Source organism: Alosa alosa, chromosome 2 (genome assembly GCF_017589495.1).
Source record: "Alosa alosa isolate M-15738 ecotype Scorff River chromosome 2, AALO_Geno_1.1, whole genome shotgun sequence".
In the NCBI taxonomy this organism is placed as follows: Eukaryota; Metazoa; Chordata; class Actinopteri; order Clupeiformes; family Clupeidae; genus Alosa; species Alosa alosa.
The window spans coordinates 31800968-31815561 of NC_063190.1; the positions used below are offsets into that span (position 1 = coordinate 31800968).

Sequence of the window (14594 nt, forward strand, 5' to 3'; positions counted from 1 at the left end):
TTTTTTCTATATATTTTTCTATTTTATTTTCTGTGATATGGAAGCTTAAAAAACAGGATCATGAGTCCGATAAATTGGTCATTACTTCTGACCGATTCATGCTAGATTCTTGAAATTTTCAGGGAGTATTGTTAATTGTTTACTTTAGCTCAGTTACCAATGATCCTCTTCCTCGATCAAAAAGTGGTAGCAATTACATATTTTCCATCATATGCTTGAATACTCGTTATCCTTTTGCATATCCTTTGCGCACTATTTCGACTAAATCTGTACATAAAGCCCTGAGGTTGTGAGGTTGTCCAAGAAAGTACGGGCTTTAGCCCGAATTACTTAGTTTTCGGACATAAAGTTAAGGGAATTTTGTCCGTCTTGAGTGAGGTTGGAAATACAACTGAACCGCCTAAAAGTATTGAGGTGAATAGCTTCAAGGATCGACTATTTCGAGTGCACGAAATTTGAAAGAAAAATCTAGAGTGCATGCAATACAAAATTAAGCGCTTATATGACCGCACAATTGAGTTTCTTTCATTTGAAGTGGGTGATCATGTCCTTGTGCTTCGCCCGTTAGTTGGTTCACCTTTTGAGTCAAAGTTTGATGGTCCATACACTGTCTTACGAAAAGTGTCTGACAAAAATTATTTGGTTTCCACTCCAAGAAGAAGAAGTCCCGAGGGTGAGCTTGTTTCGCCCAGTGATGGAATTTTAAGGGGACGTTTGACAAATTTGGAATGTTTGGCCGAGCTGGATAATTTGTTTGCATATTTGCCGCCTTCTCAGCGGGCCGAATTGATCCAGCTCATTAATAAATATCCCGTTCTGTTTGGTGACAGCCCATCAAATTTGTAACAAATTTTTTACCTTTTAAAATGTTATTGGCAAGTGCCGCTTACTGCATGAAAAGTGTGATGTCAGTATGCGGCACTGTAGATTGTCGTGGAAGTTCAGGTTAATGGCTGTTCACGGCAGTTTGCAGGCAACTGCGAAAATCTCCGGGCGTTTACGGGGACGAAAATCACACTTTTCACGCAGTGTTGGGCATGGGACATCTCGTCTTTTATTACACCGTTAGGGCTGTATTCTTATACAGTAATGAGTTTCAGGTTGCGTAACGCACCAGCAAGTGTTCAGAGACTTATGGATCGTGTAATATCTGGTTTAGATTTATGTGCTGTATATCTTGATGATCTGGTCCTTTGTAGTGATACTTGAGTTTCACACTTGCAGAAAGTCAGTGTTTGATTGCTTGACCGAGGCGCAGCTTACGGTGAACCCAGCAAAGTGTGACTTTGCCAGGGCCACGGTAATATACCTTGGAAAAATTGTTGGAAACAGTGAACAGTTGGAAACTATTCATGCAAAATTGTGGCTATTCAGCAGTATCTGCCCCCGCTACAAAAAAGATCTGCGCCAATTTTTGGGTTTAGTGGGGTTTTATCGGTGTTTCTGCCGAAACTTCTCGACTGTTATGGCCCCTTTGACCTCTCTTTTAAGGGATGGGGAGAAGTATGTGTGGAAACTAAGGCCCTGTTTAGACGACAACGAAACCGTCATTTAGACGCAAACAGAGGTTTTATCCCCCCGCAAACGGAGTTTTTAAAAACTCCGGCTGATCATTATTTTGGTAAAACTCTGTTTGTTTGTTTGCGTCTAAAGAGGTACAAATGAAGATTTATGTGACAAGGTGGAGATTTTTAGTCAGTTCAAAAGAGAAAGAGGAAGTGATTTGTTGCTGTTGTTGATATTTTCAGGATTCTGATTGGCTAACATGGCTAACAATTCAGGATTCTGATTGGCTAACAAAACTTTTCTGAAAACTAACAGGTGTGCACAATGTTATTTTTGAAAATGGAGAGGGTGAAATGACCGTTTATGAAAATAGCCGGCCACGTGTAAACGTAGCCTAAATTGTCAGATGGCGTTTGAAAATGTGAAGTCAGTTCTTTGTTCTGCTCCTGTTTTGGCCTCTCCGCAGTGTCAGCGCTATGGTGGGGCATTCGAGGGCTGTGCCCCCCCTAGTGGTCATTGATGCCCCTCCTACCAATTCAAATTTCAGTGATAAGTTACAGTTACTGGCGCAGCGTAGCCTACACAACTTTGTTCAAAATTAATGCATTCAAGTTAACTTTGCAAAGTTAGCATAGCTTACAGTATACAGTATTAAGCTACACAACTGATCTTAAATCTGAGGTTAATCTTACCTCAACATACTGAGAGATGGACTCGGTTTGTTCATCAGTTGCAGTGATGAGCATCAGCATGTTTTGAAGTTCTTGAAGCTGTGACAGGTTGTATGTTTTATACTGAATGTCTTGGTTTACAGAAGATTTTTCTCCAATATGTAAGGCAATGCAGTCATCCAGTTTCACCTGGAACATACGCCCATTTTATTTATGAAAATCACCTCTTGAATGCAATATGTTAATAAAAAGAGAATACAATGTACACCATGTTAACCCTATATTTAATTGACAAAAACAACATATCAATTGGATTTGATGCTAGCAACAGGTCTCAAAAATATTGGGACAGGGGCATGTTTGCCACTATGTTTCTTTATCTCTCCATTTAACAACATTCTGTGCATGGGAACTGGGGAGAGAATGAAATGTCCTATTTGAGAATTTTGATGAATGTTTGAAAATTTGAGAATGTCCTAATCTTGCCCGCTATAGGATTTCAGCTGGGGTTTTGGGGTCATTCTGGGGCTGTAACATTCTGGGGTCTTCTTATTCATGTTTTTCAGTAAATGATGCAGCCATTGTTACAGGTCTGGATAGCAGACATGTCAATTTAGGACATGGATTCTTGTACCATGGAGCCATACTGTTGTAATATGCGCAACCACTACACCATCATGGCTATTGCTTAAGAGAAGTCAAGTCTAGCCTAGTCTAGTAGCCTGCCATCGACAACGGTGAAATGCACCGAAGGTTCACTTAGCTTTCCACAGCGAATGAGGGTTGTGACTATCCCCAATGACGAATGTCAGTGTAGGACACTAAAACTCATGAAACTAAGAAATAATCACATTAATTGGCAGGCTACTAGACTAGGCTAGACTTGACTTCTCTTAAGCAATAGCCATGATGGTGTAGTGGTTGCGCATATTACAACAGTATGGCTCCATGGTACAAGAATGCTTAAGAGAAGTCACGTCTAGCCTAGTCTAGTAGCCTGCCATCGACAACGGTGAAATGCACTGAAGGTTCACTTAGCTTTCCACAGCGAATGAGGGTTGTGACTATCCCCAATGACGAATGTCAGTGTAGGACACTAAAACTCATGAAACTAATAATCACATTAATTAATTAATGAATCACTAAATAATCACATTAATTAATTAATTAAAGTAGCCTACAATGATAATAGTAATAAAATTTACATTAATGACCTCAAGTCGGAATGGCGGGAAGTTTGAAAAAAAAATAAAGTAGCCTACCGCCTCTCCAATGGAAACAGAAATGGTCAGAGTGGTGGTACGTTTTAAAACAATGGAAGTGCCGCCACTGTAATTGTTTTAATTTATTTATTTTACTTGCCTTTAGGTAACCATGTATGAGCCAATGTGTTATAGCATTTGCCTGGCTCTCTGTATTTTAATATTTATTCATTCATTGGTTGTAACTCTGCTATATTGAAAATGGGGGTTATCCTCAATTGTACTCCCGTGATTTAAAATAGAATCAGTGTCAGTATTCACTATGTCTCAGCTGCATACATCAAACAATTAAGATATATGAATATGAATGATATGTCTTGAAAGGCTATATAAAATGTATTATTATTATTATTATTATATATTCTCACAATGCCATGTGTAGAGGACTGTTTGATCATGTAGACTCCATTTTTGTTGATCTCAGTAGCCTGCAGCAGAGATGTTTTAGCGATCGAGCCATGTGCAGCATGGGCCGCCTCCAGCCATGGTTTATGCACACAGGAGTCCCGCTGTTAAAAGTGTTATGACAAATGAGACAGCCTGAAAGACTGAGATAATTAATGCCTCAGATATTCCGAACTGTCATATAGCTCTTTTATATAGTTATTTCATCACATCATAAACAAACCAGTAATCCAACAGACCTTCAGCCAAATATTAAACATGTTGAAATCCAGACAAAACAAACTTAATGAGCATGAACGAGCAGGAGGGAATATAATGCCTCTACTTCTTTCAGTAAACATTTTCCCCTACAAAATTGTATAACATGAACACAATATGGTGACAGTTTTGTATCACATAATTCACAGGTACTCCAACATGAGTTACTGTATAAAATCATTGTGGGGTATGCCAAAGTGAAACCAAAACTAAAACTGACAGAGTTTGGCTTTTTTTCACTCAACAGCAGTAATCAGGATGACAAGAAAAAAATGCATTACCAGTTTCTGTGGAAGATCAGCATCCTTATCAGTGGACTCCTTAAGGATTGTGATCTTTTTGATCAGTTTGAGAAATCCTGCATTTTTATCAAGATCATAGATGATTGGAGCACAAGCAAAGACAGAATCTCTGAAGTTTCGGACCTTATCAATGTCCATTGTTTTCTCTCCAGCAAAGGCAGAGGCCAATTCCACAAATACCTTGAGCTCTTTTTGATCTAAGAGAAAGAAAGCCAAATATGTAGTGTTACATGAAATATTTCACTAGATGTGTAATAAATGTAGAGTATATGATAGTTTCACTTTTTAAAATTAAAATAAAAACCTTTTCCATGATATTCCAATTGTCTGAGATTTCAACACATGGTTAACTACTCCTCACTCTCAATTATTAGCCTTTATACAACAATTGGGTTCTTTGGAACTATTTATTTGTTTCTGATTGGCCGAGAGATGTTCCATGAGTTGAAATATCCCTGGACATTTCAACTCAAGACTTCGCACAGCTAATAATAAATCACTCCGCGATACAATGCGAAGATTCTATAGCATTTTTCTATAGCTGCACTCCATCCAGCAAACCCCAGAAGCCTTTTAAACAAGGTGTGGTACGATATTCAGCTGCATTTCGGCCACAGAGGGAGTGAGGGCGATAGGCACCTGAAGCTTGACTCGTTCAGCTTAAAACAGAATGAAAACGGCTGTCCTTATTTTACACCGTCATTCAACAAAGACACGAAAAACCATAAAGACCCGTTGGAGAGGGCCAAAGAAAACCAATGGGGGGGCGATGAATGGGGAGCCAGGCAATCCTCTCTGCCCTGTCGCCTCGCTGATCAAGTACCTCAGCAAGATGCCCCAAAGCGTCAAAATGACTTCACCGCCCTGGACTTCAGCTGCCAATGAGAATCTCCTTATCTCCTCTGAATGTTCTGATTGGTTGACAATGTGGCCAAAACGTAACACTTTCTACAGAAGTTGAGCGAGCGCGAGAGAGATCTCCAGAACGAGAGGAGGAACAGTTTATGTAAGCGTGTAGAGTGAAACACGAATAGTTTACATAGTAGAACTACAAAAAGTTTTTTGTGGTCGAATTTCATTTTTCCTCAAAATATAATTTGTGTGTTTGCTCAAATTGTTATAGTGCTTGCTCATAAAAGAGGCACAAATGTAATTCCATACGGAACCAATCACATTATGGGATAGCTCAGAAAATTCAATACCCTAGTTGGCCATACTCTCTATATATACGGCTCTGGGTAAAACATTATTACACCGGTTACTTTCTAGTTAGAATATGTTCATGGAAAGTTCAGTTTCTCTATATTTACATAATCTGCATTCCTGCGGTAGTTTTGGGTTTGGGGAGATTATCTGTTCAGCTTACATTTAAGTAGTTAGTTCTTAGTGTTATGGTTTATATATGTATGAGTTTTGTTTATTTGTATAATTGATATTTGGTATCGTTATTGTGCTGCTGTGGGGCCCTCTGGTAACCACTCGCTAGCCTCCACTAAAATGCAGACCTTGGAGAAACATAAACAACCTGCTCAACAATGCTCAGCCATGTCCACTGGACAAGATAAGATGGGTGCTGCTGAAATGACTCAAAGTCAATCACTGGCGTCAAACTTCGTGGAATCTCAGCAAACACATGGATGTAATAAGCATGAGGAGATAGCAACTATCAAAGCTGCTGAGAGGCTATCAGAAATGAAGGGTCATGCTGTATTGAAATACATGCTGAAAGCGGAGCGTCTGCAACAAACTTCCCAGAACCTCAGCAGGCAGAGAAGACTCTGGATTAATTTTCAACCCCAACTTCCTTGATTTCCCATCACCACCCACACCCAATCACGTCCCCACCCAATCAAACTCCCCAGGCCACACAACCCCCACCCCCTAATCTCCCATCACCATCCCCACCCCGTTATCCCACCACCCACTCAAACTCCACTGGATCCCATGCCTGTAAGTAATTGGGAGATTGAAAAATAGAGGGCAAACATTATGACTCCAGGAGTAGTGAACTTGGGTCAGGATTAGTTAACATACCAATATGTTTCGCGTCGGGGGTCTGTTTGCCCTATTGGGACCAATATTATCCCTTATTTAAAAATAAATATGATATCTAAAAAATATATTTGATATACTTCATGTGGTGACGACACAGTGTTCAAGTCCAGGTTTATGTTCAGAATGGTGCATTTGTTGAGAATAAAATAATGGTTTATTACCTTTTATAATGGACCTAATCCAGTTGATGAAGTCTTCCTTCACACAGCTAAGCAATTCCTCCAACAGGCAAACAACCCCGCTATTGAGAACTATGAGTTTGTTGCCAGTGGTCTCCATTTCCTCAGAGAAATCCTTTAAGGATTTCACTCTGAAGCAGTCAACCTGTTCAAAAGGCAATGTAAAGATGGAAAGGTTCATAGCGTTATAAGATAGATAGATAGATAGATAGATAGATAGATAAATAGATAGATAGATAGATAGATAGATAGATAGATAGATAGATAGATAGATAGATACTTTATTGATCCTCAAGGGGAAATTCAAGTAATAATGTTTTCAAAAAAGCAAAAGGCCTGTGATCAGTAGTCCTTAAAAAACCTTTCCAAGCTAATTATAATAATTCATTCTAAGAATTCTAGTGAGTTCCTCTGACTCTTTGTCCCTCATCACCCCAGAAGATATTACAGGCACTTTCAATGTATAGCACAGTCAAAACAACTTCTAATACATCAATAAATAAATAACTGCTAGCGATGAGTATCTGGGTTTAAGCAATTTGTAGGAAGTGCCCTTAAAAAGGTTTAAGGTCACTCTCTGAGGAAATGGAATGAAGTAAAGCACCACATTTCTAATTTCTATGTAAAGGGACCTTGGAACAATTACATTTTTAAGCACTTCATTAAATATGACCTAAAATGTAAATGTGCATAATATAGCACCCATCGTGGCCAATCTTTGTCATTTTATACATAGCTTCTATGAACCAATGAAGTTTCATAAGGATTGCCATTTACAATAGCATATACTGACAGCTGAAAAATTGTTTGGCCGTTGGCAGCCATTTTAAGAGCAGCTTAATTGACACGTTAGGATGTGATGAAATGTGGCCAGGTATTAGTTTTCCATATTTAATATTTTTAGGTGAAGTGGTTCTTGAGATATTGACGTTTGGTAGCTGTAACGCCCCCTACAGACAGAATTTCATGAATTTGGAATGTTCTGTTAGTTATGTGCAGCAAGTTGGGAGAACATTAGACCTTAACAGGAGAAGATATAGGCAGTAGAACCATAAGGAGATGTGGCCGTTAAGACTAATTAAGACACTAGTCAGATTTTGCAAGGGAGAACCCAATTGCACAACATGAAAAAACTTAAGAACAAAAGTTTTACCTGAAAATCCCTTAGGGGGCTGAAGTCTCCAGTCAGCTTGAGGCCTTCCTGCAATGCATATATCATCGTTGCTGGTTCCACGACGCCCTGCAGTGTTCGATACCGTTGAATATGAACACAAGTGTCTGTGATCCATGCAGTCTGTGCACTGTCTCCAAAGGATTTTCCCATTACATTAAGCTCAGCTTTTATCATGTCTACTTCATCTTTTCCAAATATCTCATCAAACACGTTCACCAGCATTGACATGCTTTTAAGAGCTTGATGGGTTCTGGAGTATTCATCTATGGTGGGCGTGTAAACCTTCTCATGTAGCTGATGCAGTGATATTGGAGGAGCATTAAGAAACGTTTCCCTTTGCACGTTACAGACCCACAGCTTTTTGAAGAGTGTACTCTCGGAAGCAACTTCAATCTTCTCAAATGCTTGAATGCTAATATTTCTCTCAGCTTCCTTTCCCTCATCCACCCACAGTTCCATCAAATGGTCAAGAGGCCTTTCATCTTCAGTCAAGTCAACTTCTAAGGCTTCTTTAATTTGCCTTGCATCAACTGAAAAAGAATGAAGTATTGAGCAAAGGAAGAAACAAAATGATGAGAAAATATTTATAGTTGAGAATAATGATAGTGATACTAATGGCATACTTATTTAAGAAATCTTACCATCAATAACACCATTACATAGTTTAAGAAGTGCTTTGCTTTGATTCTGCCTGTGCTTAAATGTTTTGAATTTAGCCTGTGCACTTTTCAAAGCATTTTCAAAGTGTGGCACATCCCCTGGAATTCAAGGAAATAAAATAAAACAGCATTGTCTTTATTTTTATGAACAAAATTAGTAACCCACCCACAACCTAATGGAAAATCAAGTAATTCACCCCAAACTCACCACAATGCATTTTGCATATGCCTCTAAGAGAGGTATCTTGCAAAAGACTGTTTATCAGTTTGGATGGCAGTGCATGAAGATCACAAGGCAAGTTCCTCAGCAGATTTTTTATCTTGTTTACCAGTGTCTGTGCATGGTCAGTCAGTTTGCGCTCATAGGACTGTTCATCCTTTAGATGTAGTCCTACACAGTACAGTAGATATGTGATTAAAATAATGCCTTCCTGCAATGCACAATGAAGATCACAAGGCAAGTTCCTCAGCAGATTTTTTATCTTGTTTACCAGTGTCTGTGCATGGTCAGTCAGTTTGCGCTCATAGGACTGTTCATCCTTTAGATGTAGTCCTACACAGTACAGTAGATATGTGATTAAAATAATGCCTTCCTGCAATGCACAACACTGAGTCACACACTTATGCCAATTTGATCTGATTCCAGTATTTAAGCTCATTTGCTCTTCCATAATGTACAGTGGTTTGGTCATATCTTGTTAAACTTAAAAAAGAGCAACACTGCCTTCTCCACGGTGAAACCAATTATGGTGTTTTTTGATCGACATCGACATGAGATGATCGACAGAGAACACCTTCTTGAACCGCTTCCGTTCAGAATTCTTTGAACCTTGGTGCTATCTAGTGAACCAGCCCATATTTCCACCAGTTTAGAACCGAACTATGGGGTCATCAACAATGGGTGTTGCATGCAAAACAAAAAGCAGCAATGTGGGGGCCTAGCAGTACACTAGCAGAAATGGCGTTGCCATTCAAGCACTCACAGCAACTTTCATGGCAATTGGATATAAAGATATATCCAATATAGATATAGAATAGTATAAGTATAAGTATATATACTTTTTTGATCCCGTGAGGGAAATTTGCCTCACAACACAAACAGCACACAGTGAACACACAGTGAGGTGAAGCACACACTAATCCCGGCGCAGTGAGCTGCCTGCTACAACGGCGGCGCACGGGGAGCAGTGAGGGGTTAGGTGCCTTGCTCAAGGGCACTTCAACCGCGGCCCACTGGTCGGGGCTCGAACCGGCAACTCTCCGATTACAAGTCCAGAGTGCTAACCAGTGGGCCACGGCTGCCCCAATATCGATATAGAATAAAAAGATAATGCCTTACACAGATCTCTACCATCCCACAGTCACCCAGGCATACAGGGCTTACAGGGCCAAATAGAGAGGATGTCTGTACCAAAATCATTAACTCGTGCTCAACCCAATAGGGGAATTAATCATAGCAATCTTATTATGATAAAAACATCTTCGGTTAAGCAAACCCCTCCAAAAACGCATCTTAAGCTTGCTTTACTTAATATCCGTCAAATAAGACCCCCTTGATTAATGAAATTATTACTGACAATCATATAGATGTAATATGCCTCACTGAAACCTGGCTTAAACCAGATGAAAATCTTCCATTAAATGAGTCTACACCTCCCTCTCATTTGAACTACCATGTACTACGCCACACTGGCAGGGGAGGTGGAGTAGCTACAATCTATCACTTTAGTCTTCTCACATCTCCCAAGCTCATACAAAAGTTTAAATTTTCAATCCTCAAATCTAGTACATCCAAATCCTCATACCTCAAATCTAGTACATCCAGACTGGAAAACTAGCTTATCAGCCTGATACCTGTGGTCACATTGTATAATTCCTAGAGGAATTGTCTATTTTCTTTTCCACTTTAGCTGTCCAAACAGAAAAAATGTATTGGGTGATTTTAATATTCATATGGATAATATGAATGATTGTATCACAATTGCATTTCAATCCCTAATTGACCATGTCTGTTATTAAGCCATCGCTCAAAAAAAACTAGCCTTGAACCTAACAACCTGGACAACCTATATCTAGGCCTATATCTAATCTCCCTTTCATGTCAAAAATACTAGAAAAAAATAGTGTCCAAACAAATTTGTGCCTTCTTACATGAACAAAATCCAGGAGTTATATCAGTCTGACATATGAGCTCACTTTCTTTATTACAGCACCCCTAGAGTCCAAATGACACCACTTTCCTTGCATGTCCTCACAATCAGCTACTATGTCTCTGTACCAAGTTTGTCCATACATCAAAGCGTTGCTGAGATACAAGCTCACTTCCTGTATTGCAGCGCCAAATATGTGATGCAGTGCAGTGATGCCAATTTCCTAATGCATCCTCACAATAAGGTATTAAGTCCCTGTACCAAGTTTGGACTTTGTACATCAAAATGTTGCTGAGATATGAGCTGGATCAAAATGAAAATCAATATTTCTGTGTCATCCTTGTCGGGCTACATATCCACCAAGTTTTGTCATAATTAACAAAATATAGTTTGTATTAAGTATAAAGATACTTATTTAAAGTCAAATAATGTTATGAGAAAGCTCAAAGTCAAAATCTTAAATTAAGACATAAACAAGTAAAATTATCTGTCCATGGGGTAAGTAAATTTACCAAGATTTTATAATCGTTTTAATATTGAGTTATCAGATGTGATAGGTTGATGTGAATTGTTAATGTGTATGTGAAAGGCTTTGGATTTGTATTAGTCAGAATGTAGAAGGACCATGTAGAATGTAAAAGGTCATACTGATTGATATGCATGTTTAATATTGCCTAAGAAACATAAAGTTGAAGAGACATAATGATGTGACATGTCTAATCCTAGTGTTACTTTACCAAGAATTTGGAGAAGCTCCAGAGAATGAGGATTAGTGAGGAAATACTCCCAGTCTATCACGTTTCCATTTAGATTTTTCCATGTGATACTGATCATCTCAGACATTGGTTTTCCATATTTGCTGCTTTGTGCGATCAGTTTAAGATGCTCTGCCTTTGAAAGAAAAAGGAAGTATAAGATACAGTATTTTACAGTTACATGTACAATAGTGATAGATAAACTGTAGTCTGAAGAATGACGATTCCTACTTGGATACTCAGGGTCGGATGTACTGTACAAAGAAAGCTCTAATACCGAGTTGTTCTATGTGCAGAAAGTGAACGCTATGCTTTGCCATATTGTATGGAATTTACTAAGCTGTCACTTATTCATTACGTAAACAGCGCTCATCACCGCTCGTACCTGCACCTTCTACAATGCTAATTGCGTGCCCACAGCTGAACCACAAGCACAGTTGAATGGAGTTAAAGGTACACTATGCAGATTTAGGTATTTTTGGCGACTGTAGAGCTCCCTCTAGAGTCACAATATATTTATATTTTACTGTTGTAAAAAACTGTTGCTGTTCTTGCAAGATTTGTTCTTGTTCTTGAAATTGTATGGCTGGTTTTCTCGGTAGCGACTCGTTACATCTATGCTGTATAGCTATGCTAAGTGAATGATTTGCCTATTACAAGTTCTTTTACCATTTGATTAGCTTCATAAAGGTTAAAATCTTACATAGTGTACCTTTAAACAATTGCGACATTAAAGTTGTCAAGGAGTAGCGACATACAGAGTAGGCCAAATAGTTCTACTAATCCACTTAAAAAATACTTTTTAAAGAACTTTTTACCTCACGCAGACTACAGTTTTGACTTAATACTCTAGTCTAGCAGATTGGGAAGTGGATGTCGTGAAAGTGAAAATACAATAATAGAAAGACAAATAAAAGTTAAGGTTGCTTTTGACATAGTACAATGAAGAAAACTGATGCTATGAATACTGATTCAGTTAGCAGTTCTCTTCCCCTGTGTTTGCGCGATATTCCCAATTTCCCTTCGCCCTCCCAAAAATGCATATGCATCAGTAAGAAAAGCACAGATAGCCATTCCGCGCTCCAGTGGCATGCAAAATGCGCTTTGATGCTTTTGATGTCCGATCAGTTTTGTACATATGCATAAGTTTTAACGTGCAAAAAGCATCAGTAACAGGCGGTAATTTCGTGCGAATTCTTAGTACATCTAGGCTTCAGTCTCAGTTTACCTTGTGTTTGACAGACTCTACAGCACACTGGCATAGACACTCTTCCATCACAGAGTCAATATCACTGATGTTACAGTAGTAATTCACTTGGTCTTTGGGACCAGCCTGTTAGAAACAGAAAAAGATTACATCCCATTTACAATCACAACACTAAATCCCACACTCTGTGGAATGCTGTTAGCCTTATCCGAGTTTGAGACTGGTAACAGTATATGAGTATAAGTATATATACTTTTTTGATCCCGTGAGGGAAATTTGGTCTCTGCATTTATCCCAATCCGTGAATTCGTGAAACACACACAGCACACAGTGTACACACAGTGAGGTGAAGCACACACTAATCCTGGCGCAGTGAGCTGCCTGCTACAACAGCAGCGCTCGGGGAGCAGTGAGGGGTTAGGTGCCTTGCTCAAGGGCACTTCAGCCGTGCCTACTGGTCGGCAACCCTCCGGTTACAGGTCCGAAGTGCTAACCAGTAGGCCACGGTTGCCATGGTATTTGGATTTTTGGGGTATGTTTTCACATAGCCTGAAAGCCAGTCCAAATTTACCCCATCCATAAAATTTGAGGATGCCAAATGCCATCAGTGGAGACCGTTTTCAACACGATTCCTCCAGTCCTTCTAGTTGCAGAGTTCGCGGGTGCTAGGCTAGCGCAAGTCATCAGTATGTGTTAGCCTGCCACTAAAAACAGTCTTACCCACTCCACATTACACCCAAAATGCAGTTTTATCCAGTGGTGCAAAGTGGATGGATGGATGGATGGATGGATGGATTAGGGGACCAATGCACGAACAAAACCAGGAAACGGACAAATATTATCAAGGCTTTGAATCTTTCTGTGTTTGCACGGGGGTGTCTGTAGATCGGTGGGCATAGCATTCATTCCTGCAGGCCTGTGGCCATGCATGCGCCCTTAAAATAGCATCTGAATTTGCGCCACTGACTTTAGACCTGGATGGATGGATGGATGGATAGATAGATAGATACTTTATTGATCCCCAAGGGGAAATTCAAGAAAATTTTCTGAAACTGCTAAATATCAACAGGGAACGTTTGTACCAGAACACGCCTCCTCTTTTTGCTGAACCATCCCCGTGGGCACAATTGCATTTCCTAATTTACCGACAGGTACCTGTGGAGGGAAAATTCCAATATGCGCTGAATGCAAAATAAGACAGACAAAAGCACCAGTACACAAAGTCAATTGCGCTTGAGTGCACAATAGAGCCCATGCTACTATAATGACTGATGATACAAAGGCAGAGACTGATTTATCCGGTTCCCACTACTGACCAGTTAAACTGTGAGAGCCAGGGCACTCACTGTGATTTGGAAAACAAACAAGAATATGAAGAGTTGTCTTTGCCTTTTTGTAATAGAACTGGTGAGTATTCAATCATTTGTTTACATGAAGCACATGATATGCCGATTGAAAGGCGTTCCACTCAGCTAGCTAGGTGGCTACTAGCTACCAGGCTCATAGTTCACTTTTCATTGCAAACAGAACATGTCTAGCTAGCATCATGTCATTACATGCTTCTATTTCCAAAGGAATGAATGCTGTTTACACCAACTTAATATCATGCTTGTCATTGTTATTATTGGGCTATACAGTATATGTGGCACAAACAATGGTAGAGTTTGTGGACTAGCCATAGGCTATATTTGAATGGAGCTGGTAAAAAAGATCATTATGAGAACGGGTGGACACAATGGGCTTAAAGTGACAGTGCACCATTTACCAATGAGTTAAACAACAGCATCAAATAAGTAGTATTTCTAAAGAAAATACTACTTTAAACAAAATTACAGTGTCATTATTATCATTTAAATAATATAAGTGTTTTACTTTTACCTTTGTGGTTACTCATTAATTTTGTGATTTATGTGGTATTTAATGCCATTTAAGAAACTTTCATCTTTAGGGAGAAAATGTACTTTTTAATCGCGATTAATCTAGATTAAAAATCCTAAGGATATTTATCCTG

The 14594-nt window shown here is 39.2% G+C and overlaps 2 protein-coding genes across 3 annotated transcripts in view; both read right to left on the minus strand.

Annotated features, from left to right (window-relative positions):
* LOC125287308 (E3 ubiquitin-protein ligase rnf213-alpha-like) overlaps positions 1–8854 on the minus strand; it is a 77789-nt gene extending 68935 nt beyond the window's left edge. For both annotated transcript variants that reach the window (XM_048232945.1, XM_048232937.1), the window contains exons 1-7: positions 8680–8854; positions 8454–8570; positions 7792–8342; positions 6621–6783; positions 4384–4601; positions 3808–3948; positions 2199–2366 (exon numbers count right to left, since the gene is read on the minus strand). In XM_048232945.1, the coding sequence (XP_048088902.1) occupies positions 2199–2366; positions 3808–3948; positions 4384–4601; positions 6621–6783; positions 7792–8342; positions 8454–8570; positions 8680–8689 (1368 nt within the window). In that variant the 5' untranslated portion in view covers positions 8690–8854. The remainder of the gene's footprint in view (positions 1–2198; positions 2367–3807; positions 3949–4383; positions 4602–6620; positions 6784–7791; positions 8343–8453; positions 8571–8679) is intronic.
* The window catches only part of LOC125285240, a 51663-nt gene continuing 45828 nt past the window's right edge, over positions 8760–14594 (minus strand). The window contains exons 10-13 of the mRNA XM_048229581.1: positions 12605–12709; positions 11359–11512; positions 8926–9024; positions 8760–8806 (exon numbers count right to left, since the gene is read on the minus strand). Of these exons, the coding sequence (XP_048085538.1) occupies positions 8760–8806; positions 8926–9024; positions 11359–11512; positions 12605–12709 (405 nt within the window). The remainder of the gene's footprint in view (positions 8807–8925; positions 9025–11358; positions 11513–12604; positions 12710–14594) is intronic.